Source organism: Mixophyes fleayi, chromosome 6 (genome assembly GCF_038048845.1).
Source record: "Mixophyes fleayi isolate aMixFle1 chromosome 6, aMixFle1.hap1, whole genome shotgun sequence".
NCBI classification, from domain to species: domain Eukaryota; kingdom Metazoa; phylum Chordata; class Amphibia; order Anura; family Limnodynastidae; genus Mixophyes; species Mixophyes fleayi.
In genome coordinates this window covers 169,656,703-169,678,531 of record NC_134407.1, presented here as the reverse complement: position 1 = coordinate 169,678,531, position 21,829 = coordinate 169,656,703, and the positions used below count along the sequence as shown (strand labels likewise).

The 21,829-nt window shown below is 39.7% G+C and overlaps 1 protein-coding gene across 1 annotated transcript; it reads left to right on the top strand.

The window, feature by feature from the left end:
* Positions 1 to 7,490: 7,490 nt before the first annotated feature.
* On the top strand, positions 7,491 to 14,516 carry LOC142094733 (keratin, type I cytoskeletal 19-like). The gene is made up of 8 exons (XM_075177161.1): positions 7,491 to 8,051; positions 9,251 to 9,333; positions 9,593 to 9,749; positions 10,185 to 10,346; positions 10,447 to 10,572; positions 10,663 to 10,883; positions 12,073 to 12,089; positions 13,722 to 14,516. Exons 1-8 carry the CDS (start codon positions 7,563 to 7,565, stop codon positions 13,808 to 13,810), a joined length of 1,344 nt encoding a protein of 447 aa, XP_075033262.1. The 5' UTR covers positions 7,491 to 7,562; the 3' UTR covers positions 13,811 to 14,516.
* The last annotated feature ends 7,313 nt before the right edge of the window (positions 14,517 to 21,829 follow it).

Genomic DNA, 21,829 nt, shown 5'->3' with positions numbered 1-21,829 from the left:
ACAAGTGGAAACAGAGCCAGGAACAAGCAGACTGTTTTATGTCTCTTTATTAAAACATTTGGTGATTAATCCTCCATACTCCATTTCCATCCTTCATGTATGTGCAATCACCATGCTGTGCCTCCTAATGGTCATACTGCGCCCTTAATGCTGCTTTTGCTCCACCCTTCTCCTGGTCCCCCTTCATCACCCTATGCCATGCTGCTTTGACCCCGCTTTACATTCTGCCATGCTGCTTTGGCCCCCCTTCACATTCTGCCGTGCTCCTTTGGCCCCCCCTTCACACTCTGCCATGCTGCTTTGGTCCCCCTTCACACTCTGCCATGCTGCTTTGGCCCCCCTTCACATTCTGCTATGCTTCTTTGGTCCCCCTTCACACTCTGCCATGCTGCTTGGCCCCCCTTCACACTATGACACGCTGCTTTGGCCCTCCTTCACACTGTTATGCTGCTTTGGCCCCCTTTCATACTCTGCCATGCTGCTTTGGCCCCCCCTTCACCTTCTCATTCTGCCATGCTGCTTTTGCCCCCGTTCACACTCTGCCATGCTGCTTTGGCCCCCCTTCACACTCTGCCATGCTGCTTTGGCCTCCCCTTCACACTCTGTTATGCTGCTTTGGCCCCCTTTCATACTCTGCCATGCTGCTTTGGCCCCCCCTTCACCTTCGCATTCTGCCATGCTGCTTTGGCCCCCGTTCACATTCTGCCATGCTGCTTTGGCCCCCCTTCACAATCTGCCATGCTGCTTTGGGCCCCCCTTCACACTGTGCCATGCTTCTTTGGCCCCCCTTCACTCTCTGCCATACTCTCTTTGCCCCTTTTCACTCTCTGCCATGCTGCTTTAGCCCCTCTTCACCTTCACATTCTGCCATGCTGCTTTGGCCCCCCTTCACAATCTGCCATGCTGCTTTGGCCCTCCTTCACACTCTGCCATGCTGCTTTGGCGAACTTTCACGCTCTGCAATGCTGCTTTGAACCCCCTTTCCACTCTGCCATGCTTCTTTGGCCCCCTTCACTCTCTGCCATGCTCTCTTTGCCCCTTTTCACTCTCTGCAATGCTGCTTTTGCCCCTTTTCACACTGTGCCATGCTGCCTTTGCCCATTTTCACACTGTGCCATGCTGCCTTTGCCCTTTCTCATTTATCTGCCATGCTGCCTTTGCCCCTTCTCACTCTCTGCCTTGCTGCCTTTGCCCCTTCTCACTCTCTGCCATGCTGCCTTTGCCCCTTCCCACTTTCTGCCATGCTGTCTGTGCTCCCCCTTCACTCTCTGCCATGCTGCCTTTACTCCCTCTTGCTTCTGTTCTTGCTCTTTCCTTTTCTATCGACTTCTTTCTTTTCTTCTTCTGTCTTCTGTCTTCTCTCTTCTTGCCGACTCTTCTCTGCGCTGCTCCTCGCTGAACGTCGGGCGTGATGAGGTCATGTGAGAACGGAGCAGAAAGGCGCCGCGGTCATGTGAGTATTTTTTTTTATATATATTTTTTTAAAGTTACCCGATCCCCCCACCAATGAAGAGGGGAGCGTTCAGGGTCGGGGCCTGCCGGGGGATAGCCCCCCCCCCCCCCTGGTGGCCCAGTCCGACCATAACTGTACATCACTTCCCTTGTTGGAAATTTTCAGCCGGATAACTTCAAATGCCAGGCCAACATCTTTGGAAAATTTGAGAATGTGAATATAACTATGTTAAAATATGAAAATTAGATTGTCCTCTGTATTTCCAAACATAACCTTTTCAGTTGACTTTGAACTATATACAATCTGCCTACACACAGATAATTTGCTGCACATGTACAGTAAATACAAGTAGAGGCTACCCAAGAAGTGAAGTCTTGTATGTCTGTGTTACGCTAACAGAAAAAGATATAACTGGAGGATAAGTCTTTTGCGGTACAACCACCTTTTGCAGTACTGTCCTGGCTAGATTCATTTGATAAATAGCGGCAAAATTTTATTTTGTATTGCTGCAATAAGTGGAGATAAAAACAGATAACGCCAACAAATAGTATTGATGTATAGACCCCAAAACTCATAATAAAACTGCAACTGCACATTGTGAGATGTCTTCCTGCTGGCCAGTGAAACTGCAATCCGGCATGTTGGAGGCATTTGCCTTTAGCGAAAACTCCGTAACGCCAGGTTCCCAAATGTAGAGAAGTACAGAAATGCTAATGCTTTTTGTACATATAATACATATTCAGTACTTTACAAGATTACAGTTCAGTGCAGATGATACATTAACAAATATGTATCCAGTACAATAGTGTCATATATGGAAAATAAGAATGAAAAATGGCAATAGGTAATACAGTGGCTTAAAAACACAAAAAGCTTTAAGTCTTTAATGCAGTACATAATTTTGCCTCATTGTATTGAAATAGCTGAGTACATAATGATTTAACAAGCTGGGCGGATTACTCATATAGGGAATGTTCCATTTTGTGGGTTTTAATGAGTTTATTTTTCAAATTGAGCACATTGTGCTTGCTGATGTAACCTGATCACGCCTCTATCAACTCTGACAACAGAACTTTTCTTGGGAATATACAAACGCTGAGATCTGCATTATTTTCTGCATAGTCAATGAGTTTTTTTTACTATCATTGTTAGTTTGCACTAAACCATAGCTACCAATCAGACACTGGATTTCATTTATTGCAAACCGCAAAATAGACAGTGCTTCCATTTTGCGCAAATCTACCTATTTGTCCGCCTTGTGCATAACAGGAAGCACATTCTGTTTTTTCGGTACTGCACCTCTGAAATGACTCGGTGTGACCTCTTGCGGGTTTAAAGGTAGGCTAGAAATGTGCTTGGTGAAAATAATAAAAACACATCTTGCCACTTTAGGAACTCATACAAAACTTGATTTGTTTTCCGTTTTTCTCCTAAAATACTACTCCGCTTAGCCTCATTTGTGGCTTTAATTTATCAATGGAACGTTAGGATTTAATCACATATGTCATGTTAGTGTGTTTGAATGTCCTTGTTACATTGGTCAAACTGCACTTTGAGATGCTCTTATCGGTATATTTTGCACCTTTTGGTGCAAAGGGCACTGGGCCCACCAGAACAGGAGGCCCACAACTAGACCTTCTTTCTGAAACCTAGATAGGAAAACACGTGCATGAATTTCTGTCTCAGCCCCCTGGGGCGCACTACAACACCTTTTAAAGGGTTCATTCCAGACATCCAATAAAGGGCTTATTAAGAAATTTCCTACGACACAGCTTAAGAAGATGAGGAGTGCAAATACGAGAGAACTTGATCCAAGAACGCACCTCAGGACCGTACCCATTTCAATCCAAGAGGAACTGGAAATCACCTATTTCACATTGCTTGAACAAAGTGATCATCTCCATGGTAAAACTAAGAAATAAAGTAAAAAAATAAAATTCTTAATATTAAGATAGTATTCCTTATCATAACCATTACAATACTCCCACTTCAACCAGAGTCACAAATTTGAAATGAGGCCAAGCTATCATGTATGTGCTTCATCAAGAACAAGGGGATTTAAAAACAGAATATTACCGAATTGTGGATCCCCATGGAATGTAATAATCTAATGCTGATAAACACCTATAAAAAAACATTTTGTGTAAAATTGATCTATGTATGCTTAGAAACTGACTATACACAAGTGAATGCAAGTGCATGCAATTCATCTTCGAGTGCAAAGGACACTTCATCATCATCATCATCATCATTTATTTATGTAGCGCCACTGATTCTGCAGCGCTGTACAGAGAACTCACTCACATCAGTCCCTGCCCCATTGGAGCTCACAGTCTAAATTCCCTAATATACATGCACACAGAGGGAGAGAGACTAGGGTCATTTTTGATAGCAGCCAAATAACTTACTAATATGTTTTTGGAGTGTGGGAGGAAACCGGAGCACCCGGAGGAAACCCATGCAAACACAGGGAGAACATACAAACTCCACACAGATAAGGCCATGGTCGGAAATTGAACTCATGACCCCAGTGCTGAAGTGCTAACCACTTAGCCACCGTGCTACTCCATACTTCTGACTGCCTACGATTTCAAGGCCGGGACGGGGGAGGGAAGTGGCCTATGCACTTAGACAATGTACAGTAAGGGTGTGCCAAGGTCGAGCACACACACATTCATCCGATTCAAACTCTGGGCATCTCTGAGGTATGTGATGACGGTTGTGCATGCCAGAACATGTGTTTGCAATAAAAGTTGGGTACACAGTACAGAAAATGTCTCCCGATGCAATATGGTTAATGATTTTACCAACGACTGAAAAAAAAAAAGTCCTGCTCAGCATGCTGATTCATGTGTACACACTATACACAGTTTACAAACTTTACCTTCAGATCTGTGCTCTTCATCTGTCATAACCATCGGCTGAAAAGATTGTGACTCTGTACACTCCATAGAGATTTATGGACACTGCTGGTCCTGAGTCCATACACACTGCAGAATTGGAGCAACATCGTCAGGGCCATCTTAACATCTTATCTCTATATATATATAGATATATTTGCAGGATTTTTTTTTTTCACAGGATTATTTATTTCACCCGTCGTGCCCAATGGAAAAGATGGCCCTGAACATCGTTCATCCTTGAACGAGATTTTTAGTTTGGTTTAAAAATCAAATCAAACAATATGATGTGCTTTGGAATGATAAATGTTCATTGTTGAAATATACACACTAATGTGATATTGGGCCGAACAGTCATTTATTCTGTGATTGGCCCGATAATCGACTGAAAAACCTGTAAATAAATGATGATGATGATGTAGTGTGTACTCAGCCTTAATTATGGACAACACCATCAATCAAAGTAGGGATAACTTATTGTATTGTTTGACAAAAGGACAAAATATTGAGACTGAGGCAGGGCCCTCTTAACAACATCTTGGGCCCCCAGGCACAGCAGTGCACCGGGGCCCCTATATATACATATATATATATAAAAAAAAAAAAGATTATATATATGGGCCCTGCAGCCCAGGAGGGCCCGTCGGAGGCAGCAAAAAAAAAAAAAAACCTGGCCCCGGGCACCTGCCCATTGTGCCCAATGGGAAAGACAGCCCTGGACTGAGGGGTAAATTTATCAAGCTGCAGGTTTAAAAAAGTGGAGATGTTGGGGGGCGTGGTCTGGACGCCATAGCTGTAGGACGTGCACCACACCAGCTCCGACACAGCGTTGCCCCAAAACTCTCTTTTTGAACGATAAATGCTCAAATTCGGCCACAAAAGTGTGGAATATAAGAAACCCTAACATCATACGGGTCATCTCAGCCCTCTGACCTCTGGACAAGCCAAAACACCGCGACTGAGCTGCGGCCTGTCTTCCCGCCAACCCAGCGGGGACGGAGCGTGCACCCCTGGCTGTTTGCCCTGAGCCACTCTGGGCTCTCAAACACCCTATATAACATTCCCCCCAAAAAATAATAAAATAAAAAAGTGGAGATGTTGCTTATAGCAACCAATCAGATTTTAGTTCTAATTTATTTAGTATATTCTACAAAATGACAGCTACAGTCTTGTGATGACAGCTTCACAATCTAGAGGCATTTAAAAATTCATAGAAAATTAGCATTTTGTGCTAAATGTTATTCAGATAAATTTCAGCAGAGCAAGCATGAAAAGAAATGCATTGACTCTGAAAATACTATAAATGGCTATTTACAAATATAGAAAAGTATTGAGATGCAGTGCAGAAGCCATTACTTTCTGCTTTGAGACATCATTCACCTACATTTTGGCTGTGTCATGTGTTTTGCAAACAAGATGTTGTTGATACCATAATGTGCCGATGCCGAAGCTACATTTCTTAGATCCCTCTTGAGTCAATTATTGTCCAAATCATTATATGTCATGCAGAACTTTATATTATGATATAATGTGTAGTATTGCAGCCATACCTAGCAAGCCCGGCTGTCAAATAATAAATGCTGGATGTCCAATAGAAAGCACAGGCTGTCACATGGTAGTGCTGGGACAAGGCTGTCATTGAACCACTGGGCCCACCAGACATTTTTATGGGGGGGTGAGTTGTTATTTGGATGGTTCATACCACTTTCCTGTGGTATTCTGTAGATTAAAGCAACACACCTTTGATTGAAGCACATTTTACAATAGCAAACCATAAATATGGCCTCGTTCATTGAAATAACAAAATACAAATGTGTCGTTTTCTTTGATATGGCATTAGCACCACACTGGCTAGTTCCCCCGTCCCCAACATGGCAAAGTCACAGCACAACGATCCTCTCACCTATTGCCACTTGCTGTATTCAAACGGGCAGTGGTTTTGTTGACATCCTACATTCCTTATGAAAGAGAAGTTCAAAGGGGATGATGAGCTTAAACACTACTGTTAGTTTGAAAAAGTAGATGAGAGGTTTGCTGTGCAAAAATGCCAGTCCCCATTGGAGACCTTAATGCTATTGGTTGATTTCAACCTTGCAATAGCCACACACAATTTCCCCACTAGCAGATAATTTCTAGAGGAATTTTTCTAATGGTCAAAAGCATTCTTAGGGATGGCACAATTTTGGTGAACATAAGGAGCCAAATGCAACAATCCCCTTCCTGTTCATGGTAATATTACTACCGACAGGTAAATGACGTTCAAGGGCAAAATATACCTATTTTTTATTTCTCTATCAATTTGACATGAATGCTGTACTTTGGCTGCAAAAATCAAACCTTTTATTATTTTGTAATTTGTGCATGGTAATCAAATCACTGTAGTAAAAGGTAAAAGAGATTGCACTATGACACTGTAGCTGATACACACACACACACACACACACACACACACACACGTCACACACACACTCGTGTATATATATATATATATATATATATATATATATAAATATATATATATATATATATATATATATACATACATATAATACATATATATATATATATATATATATATATATATACACACGTACACTGCATGCCCTTCATGTCTTCATGTAATGTTATAAGAGACAGTTCCTTCTCCTGTTCATTCTGACCTTCACCTGTCATAGATCAATTAGCTATTGATGCTTGATTATTCTGCTCCATTTAGCTAAAGGGTTAATGAAATAAAAGATGGAGGCATCAATTGTTGTCTGGAACAACACAAGCTCTGATTTCAAGTTAGTTTCTAAACTTTCCAGAATAGGGAGGGGCGACCATATTTATTACCTGGCTAAGTGTACAGGAATGTCAAAAGCATAGCCTCAGGACCGGAGCCTCCCTGTCTCAAAGTGAATCAGACCTTTTGTTTTAAGAACTAATGTAGCGAAAGCATAGAATACCTTTGTGTTTATCGGAGGAAGAGAAAGGGAGGGGGAAATGCGATGAGACTGTTCTGGGTTATTCTCCCAGACCAATGAGGTAATCATGAATCCTGCTTCTCTCACAACTGTTGGCACGCAAATCAAAGCTGATGACCAATCCTCATGTGGAAGTCACACCCACATGCCCCTGTATAAAGAGAGGTATGGAAAGTTTAGGTTCCCTACTCTCATCTATAACATCACAAGCAGCATTTAGAAAGACAGGCTTGCAATTACATCATGTCCTCCTACAGTATCAGGCAGACCTCTACAGGATCCTCAAGTGGCCTGGGATCAGGTGGCCTTGGTGGTGGCTCAAGCAGATTATCTATGGTTAGTCACAGGGCACCCAGCATCCATGGAGGCAGTGGTGGTAAAAATATCTCCATCTCAAGTACAAGGATGGTATCCTCCGGGGTTAGTGGTCTAGGTAGTAGCTTTGGGGGAGGATATGGTGGTCTAGGTGGCAATGTCACTTCTAGCTATGGCTATGGCTATGGCTTTGGAGGTGGACATGGAGCTGGAGAAGGTCTCTTGGCTGGAGGTGAGAAAGAGACCATGCAGAACCTGAATGACCGTCTGGCCTCGTACCTGGACAAGGTGCGCTCATTGGAGAAGGCAAATGCCCAGTTGGAGATTCAGATCCGAGAATGGTATGAGAAGCAAGCCCCAAGCCCATCTCGTGACTACAGCCAGTATTACAAGGTTATTGAGGATCTTCGCACCAAGGTAAGAGAATGTTTAAAATTCGGTAGCAGGTGCTTTCTCATTCATACATTCATATGCATCCACGTACAGTTATATATTTGCATTCCTATTATGCAGAGGACAGAAATAGAACACTGACCTGATTTATATAAGCCAAAAATGATTGTAATATTCCTACAGATGACATCACAGCATTTTGATATGTTTTTACGTATCATTAACTGCACAGTTCTAACATTATACATTTACTTTAACTTATTAGTGTTGGAAAAAGCTAATATAAAAAATAGCAGATATTCTCATAAATTTGGCTCAGTATGACAATGTGTAAGTGGGAACCTTAACTTGTAAATAATCTGTAAATAAGACATTTAATCTGAGTGTATGGTATACTCAAGGCTGGTCACAATCAAGATAAAAACTACTCTTATTCTTAAAATCTATGAATGATTTAAAAAGAGTCCCACATTGATTGTAACACCATACTACTAGAATGATTATATCATAAAACAGAGACTGGGGCATTTCCTTTTAAAGCTGGGTATCACAGGAAGCTTTTTGTTTGCATAACTCATCACATTGCATAAACTTGCATTAGTGACATCCTCAGTGACTCATGATGATGACGTAATCACGCTAAGACAGGTATGCATAATTGTGTCAGTTGAACACATGGCTCTAAATAATTTATTATTAAAATAAGGGTCAACTGAAATACTATAGATTATGTGAAATATGAATTATTCCCAAGTGGCTGGAGGCCTGAAGCAAGTTAAACAGGATTCCCTATGAAACTATAATTATAATTATTTGGTACTTAGAGAAAGTGGAGCCATTAGAATCATACACCCCCCCCCCTTGCCCCCCAATCTTGTATTGAAGGGTTCTGATGTAAAGAGAAACTTAATGAATAAGTTATTCTTTTGATTAACTGTTTTTTTTAATTTTAGCTATTTACTTTAAGCCTATTTTTATGTTCTGCTATTACTACAAGTGATTTTTTTTAGCACATTATATTAACTCATTCCACTGCACCCATTATATGCTGGACATACTCTGGTCTCTTAAACATACTTCATGTATAATTCCATTATATAAAATTAGCAAATATGTGTCTATTATATTTTGAAATTGTTATTTACGTGTGAAACATTTATATAAGGAACCATGAATTAGATTAGTGTTATTTACTCATTTTAATTAAAAAAAATTTCTCTCAGATCCTAAATGCCACTATGGACAATGCCAGCACGCTCCTGCAGATTGATAATGCCAAGCTGGCTGCTGATGACTTCAGAACCAAGTAAGAATTTCACCATGGTTACAATATATTGAATTGAGATGGACGCAGAGTCAGGAATGTGTTTTGGTTATCATTTCCACTCATTGCATGATACACATCACACGACAGTTCATTGAACATGTCTATTGAGAATAAAAATAAATATACACATTGACAGGAGATAGACTTTACTGACCTAGTCTAAACACTTTAATGGTATGCTGGTTTTATGCAAATCCAAGACAATAAATTCAACTTTTATTTTTCTTCTTTCAACAAGGTATGAAACTGAACTGTCCCTCCGTATCAATGTTGAAGGTGACATCAATGGCCTACGTAGAGTCCTGGATGAACTGACCCTAAATAGGTCAGACCTGGAGATCCAGATTGAGAGCTTGAAGGAAGAGTTGGCCTACATGAAGAAGAACCATGAGGAGGTAGAACTGATCATTGTTTGTCCTCCAGATATTTAGTACAATCAAAGGTATCTCTAGGTGGAACATTTCCATGTCCTATAAGTTATAAGATGATTCATTTATAAGTTAAAATACTTTACATTTATAAATCAGTTAATCTATAACAAATATTGTGCTAGAGGTTCAAATTGTTTAGGGAGTCTACCAAGGAAAACATTATAGCTCAGCATTAGACTATGAACGAATTAACAAGTAGTTCACTTAAATTGATAATCCAAGCAGCTTGATATGGATCAATTAGTGAGAAATTTGTCACTAAAATACATAATTTCTTTGGTTGTTGTTTCAACAAACAAAACTTCAAATGAGATGAGTAAAGTGAACTACATAAAATTGAAATGCCACAACACCAAATGACATTGAAAGATAGAAAATGATACAAATTCTGTTGTACAGGAATTAAATGCTCTCCGTGGACAAACTGGTGGTCAAGTGAATGTGGAGATGGACGCTGCGCCGGCTGTTGACCTGAACAAGATCTTGACTGATATGAGAGAGCAATACGAACTTATGGCTGACAAGAACCGCAAGGAAGTTGAAGCCTGGTACTTTAAACAGGTGGGTTAAAGGAGTGCTCTTTCAGGGTGCCTCTGTAATGTTTTACTGTAGATTGCAGACATGTGAGGCAACATATTCAATCTTTATGTCATCCTAAAAGACAGAGGAACTCAGCAGAGAAGTCGCCAGCCACAGTGAACAAATCCAGTCCAGCAAAACAGAAATAACCGACCTTAAACGTACCCTCCAAAACTTAGAAATTGAACTGCAGACACAGCTAAGTATGGTGAGTCTTTATCTCAGCATTATTTTTCATCTGTAACATAAATGACATTAAAATGGAAATTTGGCCTAAACATCTGTGTCCGCATTGCAGAAATCTGCATTGGAAGGCACCTTGGCAGAGACAGAAGGACGGTATTGCGTCCAGCTCTCTCAGATACAGGAAATGATCAGTGGCGTGGAAGCTCAGCTTGCTGAGTTACGGTCAGACATGGAACGCCAGAGCTATGAATACAAAATCCTCATGGATGTGAAGACCCGTCTGGAACAGGAAATCGCCACCTACAGACGACTCCTGGAGGGAGAAGATTCTAGGTAAGTAATAAATACAAATTTTTACCATCACATATACCAGGGAATTCATCTATGAGCCCCAAACCTATATTGTCTCTCTGTGGTACTCCTTATACAAGAAAAATCTGATTTCAAAAGACCTCAAAACATTCCCAAACCATGTTATTAGGTAACTAAACAGTAACACGCATGTGCTATATATGATATGTAACCTATGAACCAAATAGTAGCCCCTACAACCAGATTCCTGGGTTGATTTCAGGTGCAGATTTCCAAATAGTTTCTTTCTATAGGTCATGCATTTGTTACTTGGCAAACTGGGGTCATGAGTTCAATTCCCGTCCATGGCCTTATCTGTGTGGAGTTTGTATGTTCTCCCTGTGTTTGCGTGGGTTTCCTCTGGGTGCTCCAGTTTCCCCCCACACTCCAAAAACATACTAGTAGGTTAATTGGCTGCTATCAAAATTGACCCTGGTCTCTCTCTCTCTCTGTGTATGTTAGGGAATTTAGACTGTAAGCTCCAATGGGGCAGGGACTGTGAGTGAGTTCTCTGTACAGCGCTGCGGAATCAGTGGCGCTATATAAAATAAATGGTGATGAATCTGTGTATAGATATGTCCACAAACCAGTATTACTAATCTAGATATACATTACTTTTCTGTCATGGCTACAAACTTTTTAGTGACTGGCACTATTAGCGCTCAGGATACTGCTTGTTGACATTTATAGATCAGGGCAGCCATAAATTAGTCCTATAGTAAATGCAGGAAGAAGCCCATGATGATATCACTATGTGCTTCCTTCTGCAGTCCTTTGTATGAGGAATGCTGTTGTTTCTGTCCACTATATAGAGGATGTAATATGGGGTCTGGGAGGCAAGATAAGAAAATTGTTTTTGCAAACCTTAGAACACTGACAGATGAGATAAGCTTCTCAACATGTCTCATGATAGAAATGTCCCTCTTGTTGTTCAAACTGTAAAATAATTCTGGTAATTAACTCACTAGTTGCGCTAGACTATATGTCTTGAAGTTTGTTTTCTCTTCAATATTTTCTTTATTATTTTCTGAAACTGAATGATCCCATTATTTTGCTTGGAAATCCTGTTGGCCTTTCTTATATTCAGTCAGGCTATAAAAAATGCCAAATACATATTTTATCTGATTTTGTGGTACATTTGTTCACTTTATTTTTCTTTTTATTCCAACAGCATTCCATACAAAGAAAGTAAGTACATTTCCTGTTATATTTTTAATTAGTATCATAAGATGGACAAAAACATTCATAGCATAAAAATGTGCACTGCCAGCTAACAAACATAGTTCCAAAAGTTTACAATCTCCTTCATGTTACATAACATCCTACTTATATACAAGATCATTCCCACATAAAAGTTGTTTTGTTATTTTAAGTAGCAAGTTAAGTACATTTTAAGCATGCATCTTAGCTGCTCTCCTACAAATGATTATCTGAAGGTTGAGGGCAGAGAAGGCAGATTGGAGTGAAGTGGGGGGTAGATTTTTACAGAGCAGACAGAGCTCAGAGGGGCGTTCCAAAGCCTCTCTTTTAACTACATGATGTGCAATGTGACTGTGGTTTTCATGGTTGCCATGGGTACATTGGCAACCAGGAAAACCACAGTGTCACCTGACACCATGGTTCCCAGTGTCACATGACACTGTGGAAACTGTGCAGAATTTTAAATCATAAATAGCAGCCTTAAGAAATATGTCAATGAACAATGGTAATGACCAAACGAATAGCCTAATGACATAACATAGTGACTGATGTTAAAAAAAACACACATTTTTTATGGGAGTGCTGCTTTAGCGTCCTATAAATAAATAAATAAATAACATCTCTGATTTTTTTCATGCAATTTAATGCAGCAACCAAAGATATAGTGCAATGATAGATGGAGGCAACTAATATGTGATAACCACCACTAACATTTCCTTGTCTTTCTTTAAAATGCATCTCTTATCTAAACTCAGTGAAAGTGGCCATTTTGAACCAATCATTGACTCCACTATGTGCATGTGACAGGTGATCTTTGCCTTATATTCTAGATGAACAATGTCTGGCACAAATTTAACTTTTTGCTAGACATCCTGGGCTGCTTTTGCTGCCACATTCCTTGGCCCCATCACTGGATAGTTCCTTAGCCTCAACTTCCCCTGTATTCAATCTGTAGAAAAGATATCAATGTATTTGTTAATACTCATTGATTGATTGATACTCACTGATCATTTATATGGCAGATATAACAAACATATGTAATAGGATGATAAGATGACAGTCTGCACCCACATAGCTTTTGTGGTCTTTTAACAAATCCAGAAGTGAGTAGTTTGCTGCCCTTACTTCCACATATATATATATATATATATATATATATATATATATATATATAAAAACATATATGAGCTCTCTGTGCTTAGTTAATAATAGATAAGTAAAAGGCAGATATGGAAGATGCATTGAGCTCCAAGGTGCATTACACAGTCTGAATGCAATCAAGGCTGCCCACTAAATTCGCTGTTTAGGAGCTTGTTGTAACATCCTGGTAACAATTGCTTGTAAGGTTGTCACATATTGTGTTCACATTTAACTTTTGCACAATCAGTTATTCATTTAAACATAGCACAGAGCATATAATTATATACACGATAAACTACATATCATATTATGCAATCCGAGATGACTGTAAGTACACTATTTTCCAGAAAGGATAATGGCGCATTTAGGTTTTGCTTGTATGTCCTATTTTTTTTTTTCACAAAGGAGAATAGCGTTGATATAAAACCCGTATTTTACATTTTGCGAGTAGTCTAACAAGCCATGTTTCTACATTCACAGGCCCTCAAACTACACGCCAAGTCCGCACCATCATTGAGGAAACCGTTGATGGAAAAGTTGTTTCATCACGGGAGAAAGTTCACTACTAACCTAAAACATGTCTTCAACCTCAGCACAAATTTCGGATTGAGTTACAGATAACGAGCCTGATTTATTAAGGAGAGCAGAGCCAAAAAAAGGAGTAAATTTGCACCTTGGCAAATCCATGTTGCATTGGAGGGGGAGGTAAATTTAAAATGTGGGGACAGATTTATAGTTGGGATAGGGCATGTCCTAGATTAACTTTAAATTTTAGTGTAAAATAAAACAGCAAGTATTTTCCTTACATGTAAAATAATAAACTAATTTGCACCCCTTGCATTACAACATGATTTGTCCAGGAGCAAATGTACTAATTTGTTTTGCTTTGCTTTCCTTAATGACTCAACATGTCAAACATAAAATGTTCAACAACAGTCAAAGGTACACAACCTGTGGCTTCCAGCTGTTGAGCTATGAATCCCAAAATTCCATACTAGCCTGCGGCAGGCATGGCTGTGGTTTATAGTTCAACAACTACTGGAGAGCCATAGGCTGGCTGAGCTTTTTCTATAATGGACAACTCTCTTTTGAGCAGACGATAACAAAATCTGAGACATGATCAATCAATATTTTGTGCTGGGTTCTTCAATTTGAGTCATGGATGCCAATATAATCCCTGTGTTTTCTTAATTCAATAATACAATTTCTTGTACTACTTCTTGAGGCTTCCATGTATTTCATTTTCTAATAAAGTTTTCAGCCTTTTCATGCATTGCTAAGTTGTCTGACTTTTTTTTGTTATGGTAACAAAGTGATATGGTAAGATTAAATAAACTCTTAAAAATTGGTTGTGTTGCACATGTCTAGTTAGGTTGAAGGGGTTAAGCAGAAAAGGTTCCATTAATTTATTTTCTATTTGGTCCTTACCAACTACCTATTTAGAGGAGGGTTTATTGCACAAAAAATAATACATTTGTAAGGTTCACAGTTAATTTAGGGCATATTAATTCAGAATACATAGGACAGTGTAACCCTGTGTTAGAACCGTTCCTAGAAGCTATAGGCTGTTGTGTTGTCTTAGTCAAATATTTGCTCCCTTTCGGTACCCTCAATCTTGGTTAATGAACAGGTCAGTTTTGCAAGTTTTATAATATTGTCCAGGTCTGATGGTCGCAATATACATTTTTAATCTTCATTTGGGATGTTTCAACATTAGATCATTTTTAATTTGTGAATTTGTTTGTCTGAAACCTATAGCTTGGTAATTATGGATTGCATTGATGAGACACTTTCTGCCCACAAGAGTCATTGTGATATATCCATGTAATAAAATTACATATTAAGAATAATTAAAAAGAAATTAATTTCAACACGTGAAGTGACAAGTGGTCAGCACTGTGGCTCAGTGGCTAGCAACCCTGCCTCACAGCACTGTTGTCATGGTTTCAGTCCATCTAGGGCCCAATCTGTCATGAAGTTTGTATGTTCTCCCTGTGTTCATGTGTGTTTTTGCCAGGTTTTCTCCCACAGTCTGAAAACATACTGGTAGGTTAGTTGGCTGATGTCAAAAAGGGACCCTAGTTTTTGTATGGTAGAGAATTTAGGTTGAAAGCTCCAATGGGACAGGTACAGATGAAATTGATTATATATTATCTGCATAATATGATGCCACTATATAAATAACTGATTAAATATGTAGGCAATGTCTGGAGATTGTCAGTTTGATGAGTAGATGAAGTCTGGTGATATCACAAGAAACTATATATGCACTTAAACATGCATAGGGATTTTAATGGGGCACTTAAAGGAGAAATGCATTCTACTGCATTTTCTAAAATAGTTGAACGGGAAAGGTCTCCCTGGATGAACAACTTCTTAATGCCAACCTACCATCACCATTCCTGCTTGGTATATTCTCAAACCTTAGAGATTGTTCAGTTTTCAAAGTCAGCTTGGGCACTGGGTGCCAGGTCATAGTTGAGGGACCGTCAATGAGGGACACAGGGACCCTCACCGTTCAACTAGTTGGGAAATGGGGGTTTTATGCTTTATGTAGTAACACTTTAGCAATATATTAATCAATCAACAATTTTCCAAATAAAATGAATTGATTCTGAACAAGCAAAAATAAAAAGTAGAATTAGTAAAAGAAGAACTAGCTCATTGGATCATTACTTGGCGTATACATATTGTACTAATGTTTGTTCAAAGCTGTCAACTAGGACCTATCCCAAATGATTATAAAAGCTCCAACATGTCCATTAATTTGCAGACTAAATTGTATTTTTTGCCAAGTTTTCTAGCACAAAGTTGCTAAATAGACACTTATCCATTAAATACATTACATTTAAACAATTAAAGGATTAACTAAAGACAATTAGTCGCTTCAAAACATCAATACACAAAAACATGTTGCAAGCTGTTTGACAACAATTATCTTACAGAAACACAATAAAGTTAAATCCTATGATAATATCGTAAATAGTTAACTAATTAACCTCTATTCACATATCTAATTGGCATCATCGATGCACAGAAATGACCAATAAAACTTTAAATTGATCCACTAGTGAACCCCTCATCTTAGATGTGAATACATGCAGCAATTTGGATGGGCAATTTGGTAAATTTAGATCAAACTGGCCAGAAATTGGCTGTGTCTGTGCGCAGTCAAAATCAGTGTAATTAAATGTCTATCAAAATAGGCAGAAAATGTGGTTGGCTGATGACTACTATCTGACAGTATGTGAAGTCATAAGCCAACATCACTAATTGTACCTCAGGGCTTGGGGACATACATTGAGACTAGAGACACACTCCCCCCCCCCCAAAAACCACACTATATGGACAAAAGTATTAGGACGCTTGACCATTACATCAACATGGATTGTAATGACATTGTATTCAAAAACATGTACTTTAATATGGAGTTGGTCCCCCTTTTGCAGTGATAACAGCTTCCACTCTTCTTGGAAGGCTTTCCACAATATGTTGGAGTGTTTCTGTGGGAATTTGTGCCCATTCATTCTGTAGAGCATTTATGAGGTCAGGCACTGATGTTGGACAAGAAGGCCTGGCTCGCAATCTCCGTTCCTGTTCATCCCAAAGGTGTTCGATGGGATTGAGGTCAGGCCTCTATGTGGGCCAGTCAAGTTCTTCCACACCGAACGCATCAAACCATGTCTTTGTAGTCCTTGCTTTGTGCCCTGGATCACAGTCATGTTGGAATAGCAAAGGACCTTCTTCAAACTGTTGCCACAAAGTTGGAAGCATAGCATTGTCCAAAATAACTTGGTATGCTGAAGCATTAAGTTTCCCCTTAACTAGAGATAAAGGGTTTAGCCCAAACCCTGAAAAAGAGCCCCATACCATTATCCCTCCTCCATCAAACTTGACATAATGCAGTCTGGCAGGTAAGGTTCTTCCAGCATTCGTCAAACCCAGATTTGCTCATCTGACTGCCAGAGAGAGAAGCGTGAATCGTCACTCCACAGAACATGTTTCCGCTACTCCACAGTCCAGTGTCAGTGTGCTTTACATCACTCCATTTGACGATTGGCATTGGTCTTGGTGATGTGAGGCTTGCATGCAGCTGCTCGGCCATAGAAACCCATTCTATTAAGCTCCCGCCGCACAGTTTTTGTGGCTACATTAATGCCAGTGGGAGTTTGGAACTCTTTAGCTATTGAATCAGCAGAGCGTTGGAGACTTTTACACACCATGCGCCTTAGTAGTTGTTGACCCCTCTCTGTGTTTTTACGAGGTCTTCCACTTCGTGGCTGAGTTGCTGTTGTTCCTAAATGCTTCCACTTTCTAATAATATCACTTACAGTTGACTATGAAATATGCAGCAGGGATGAATTTTCACGAACTGTATTATTGCAAAAGTGACATCCTATCACAGTACCACACTTGAAGTCACTGAGCTCTTCAGAATGACCCATTTTGTATCACAAATGTTTGCAACTGGAGATAGCATGGCAAGATGCTTGATTTCTTACACCTCTGGCAACAGGTCTGATTGAAACACCTCAATTCAATAATTAATAAGTGGGGCCAAATACTTTTATCCATATAGTGTATATATGTTATTCTCTATTTAGTGAATATATTTAAGCAGCAAATCCTTTGTAACTAGCTGCGGTCTTCTAAAGCCATTTTTCTCTGTCTCGTGCTAAATGGAAGTTAATATATTCAGTGTAAAACATACTAATTCAATTATTGCCTGACATTTTGTAGCATGTGGGCAGTGGGTACATGTGTGAGTAAAGCTGCTGGGCACAGGGGGCATATGTGAGTAAAACTACTGGGCATTTCTGTAATGACAGTGCTACAGGGCTCCATCCCTATACTACGGGAGCCCTGTAGCACCAAATGATTGTATCCTCTACTGAGGATATATTAAAATATTCCGTGCCTTGAGCTTTTCACCTCTGAAGGCACGCCACCAATGACACACAGCTACACCTTCAATGGTATGGCCACACCCCTTTGGCGTGCGCCGCCGCACAGCGGCAAGCACATGGGTTTCTCTTCTAGTCGACTATAGGGGGGCTCCATGAAGTTGCTTTACCGGGGCCCAAAATTTCTCTTTTCGGCCCTGATTACAGCCAATACTGGCAGCATTTTCGCCAACTTGCATGTTCATTTTTAATTTTCATGTTCATTGTTCATGTCAATTGTTAGAACGCATAAATTGCAAAGTCACTCTGTTCTCAGCTCCAATCATTTTATTTCCATGCTATTAATATATATACCTGAATATACTCCACTGAAAAATTACATTAGTCTAGCAAGCAACCCTAATGCAATATTGATAAATCCAGCACAAAACTTTAATGCTGTGGTCATAAGTCTAGCAATAGACCTTAAAACAGCTTTCATAACTCCAGATCAAGATGGGAGGCACTGAACTTGGATAAAGAGAAATAATATCAGATAATCCAAGGAGTAAATTTATCAAGCTGCGAGTTTCCGGCAGGTTTGAACAGTGGAGATATTGTCTATAGCAACCAATCAAATTCTAGCTATAGTTGTATTTGGAGAAAGCATTAAATAAATGATAGCTAGAATCTGATTGGTTGCTACCGGCAGCGTCTCCACTTTTCAAATCTGCCGCTTGGAACTCGCAGCTTGATACATTTACCATTATGTGTTGTTAATAGTAGGATACAGTAAAAATTAAAATTGCATCACTCTAGTGTCAAAGAATGATAAGTATAAGTGTGGGATCCTCTCAGGCCTTACAGTTAGCTCTATCTGTTGGCTATACCTTGAAATCAGGATAAGATAATTGCTCTTCAGGAGTAAAATTAAGTATCCACATAGATTAAGTGTGGTTCGAACATAAAAGTGTAATAAAATATGGTTATTAATGCAAAATGCAAGGGTTCAACAAAGGTGTTTGTTATACCTCTGCCTGAATGTATCAAGTGTTACCCACATGTTTTATATTATATTCTTATTTTAGCAGTGTTAAAAAGTTTAACACACAATCTTAATGCAGTGTTCAGAAGTTCAAGACTAGGCCTAATTGAGTTTTAATAAGCCCAACACAACACTATAATGAAGTCCAGGATAAGCCCCTAAAGCGATGTTCAGAAGTCAAGCACAACACTCTATTTCAGGCTTAATGGGTACAACACAAGACCTAGGGGTAAATGTATCAAGGTGCGATTTTGCAAATCCAGTGATTTTCTTGGGAGAGTTGAAACTCGCAGATGTATGATGTGTTTCTGTCAAAAGCGCTATTTCCAAAATCGATAGAGATCAAACTCCCGACTGTTTGCCACTCTAGCTATACAAGTCTCAAATGTATGAAGCTGCGATTAAGCCAAGTCTCCTGAGATTGCTTTAAAAATCGCTACATACAACACGCTGCATTCTAGCAGCGTGTTTAGTAAACACATCACTGTTACACTGTCAGACAATACAGCAGGAGGTCCCGGCAGCTGTCAAAAGTGTTAAAAATAGATAAAAGTTTTTTTTCAAAAAAAGCGTGGGGTCCCCCCACCCAAGTACTTGCATCCATTTGTTTTTTTAACACAATAATCATCGTTATTACCCTACACCCACCACCCAGGGGTGTAGGAAGAGCCCTAGTGCTTTCAGCACTGGGCTGGTTGTCCCTAGAGGGGGGGCCCGCTTGTTTTTTTTGGTGGACCCTACTCCCTAGGCCTAGGGTATCCAGCCCAGCACTGAACAGCCTGGGGTTGATTTGTCATTATGGCAGGGAGACCCCTGCTGCATGTCCCCCTGCTACAGGTGCTACCCACCCCAGGCTGGTTTGCCTAGTGCTGGTTAAGTGAAAATCAGGGGGACCCCGCGCAAATTTTTTTCCCAATTTTCACGTAACCAGCAGCACGCTGGCAGCACTTGGGTTAATAGTGGCCGGGTAGGAGGACCTCACGCTTTTTTTTTTCTTTTTTTTTTAACATTTATCTATTTTTAAACATTGGACAGCTGCCGGAGCCCTGGCTGTATAGGCAGAACAGTGTAGCAGTGATATGTTTATTAAACACGCAGGAAACACAGGAGAGTTAGCTAAACACTCCCAGTGTTTGACATCGCAGCAAATAGCCAGAGATGACCAGCGATTTGGAAGATCAGGGTAAAAATAGCAGGTTAATACATTTGATGACTTTTCGTCTAAAATCGCGCGCTATCACCCGCGATTTGCTGCAATTTTAACACGCTGAAAAAATCAGACCTTGATACATTTACCCCCTAAAGTCATCTTCATAGGTGCAGCACAAAACTCTAAGACAATGTTCCCACGTCTAGCACAAGACTAGAAATTCTATTGAAACTCTAGAAGTTCTATTTCCGTTTATTAAGATGTCTGTTATATTTAGCAAGCAGCTTCATCGTGATACACAAGAGCAGTTTTTGATGCTCTTTAAATGTGTCTTGATGAGGACGCATTCTAACACATTATTTTGAGCTATATCACATATCTCTTTACAGCTCACATTTTACATTCGGGACGCAATTGCGTCTATTTGTAAATGGACCCCAATGTGTGACTCAGGACCAGGAGATAGGTGCGTGGCTTGCCCTATTATGAATGTTTGTCTTGCAGTCAAGAATTGCCTATGGAGTAGAGACCCATGATGTACTTAAAGCCCAGGGTCACAAATTGCCTTAATCCACCATTAAGAAAACCATGATATCCATGGTGAGCGGGAGGTTTAATGAAAACTTTTTGTGTGTCTGTCGAGACTACTAGGCACTTGAAGACCATGAATGCTGTATGCATATGGCAGTATGTGTCTACCTCTTTAGTAAAAGACCTTAACAGCCTTAACCCCTGTGTGTCCTCGCATCTCTTTTAACAAGTTTTTAAACTGGTTGGTCACATCTGAAGTAGCCCAAATCATATGAATTTTAAACTTTGGCAAATCTCTATTGACAAACTTATCAACCTTTTCACAAAGTCCACCTTGGGTCACATATACATTGATGTTTTTTGCAGAGAGTGATTTGAAGCAAGTAGCAGGGTGTAAAAGGATATTTGCGTAATTTCTCATGTTCCTTTGCACTCCATCAACATGAACATGCCTGAAAAAGCATCTATGTGGATATTGCCTTATTATCTCCGCTTACATTTCACACTGTTCTTTAATTAAACTTATTAGAAGCCAAAAGCCATTTTGACATGATTTACTCATCAGTGCCTCAGCATGTTATTCATATTTATTGTGTGGTTTTATGAGGTTTTCATGCAAGTTAATACTGACTCACAGCCACTTGCCAGAGTAGAAACTCTGAGTCATAAATACAATTAATAGGTAATATGCCGCAATAAGCAAAATTCCTTTGTGCAGATATTTTGACTGCCCTCCTTGAGTTCAGAAGATGCCTATAAAACAGACTGTAATTTACCTCTCCCATTAATTGTTCTTTAAAGTACTAATAAATTAGGTTTTACTAGGACTTCTAATTGAGGTCTACAGGAACATTCCTAGTTGCTGAAGAACCTCCTGTCCTCAGAAATAGATTCAGCTGATGTTTAAATAATATGGGGGATTATAATAAACATTTCAATGTTTTGTTAGTTATGTCGCCTACTGTTTTGCAATGCTTTG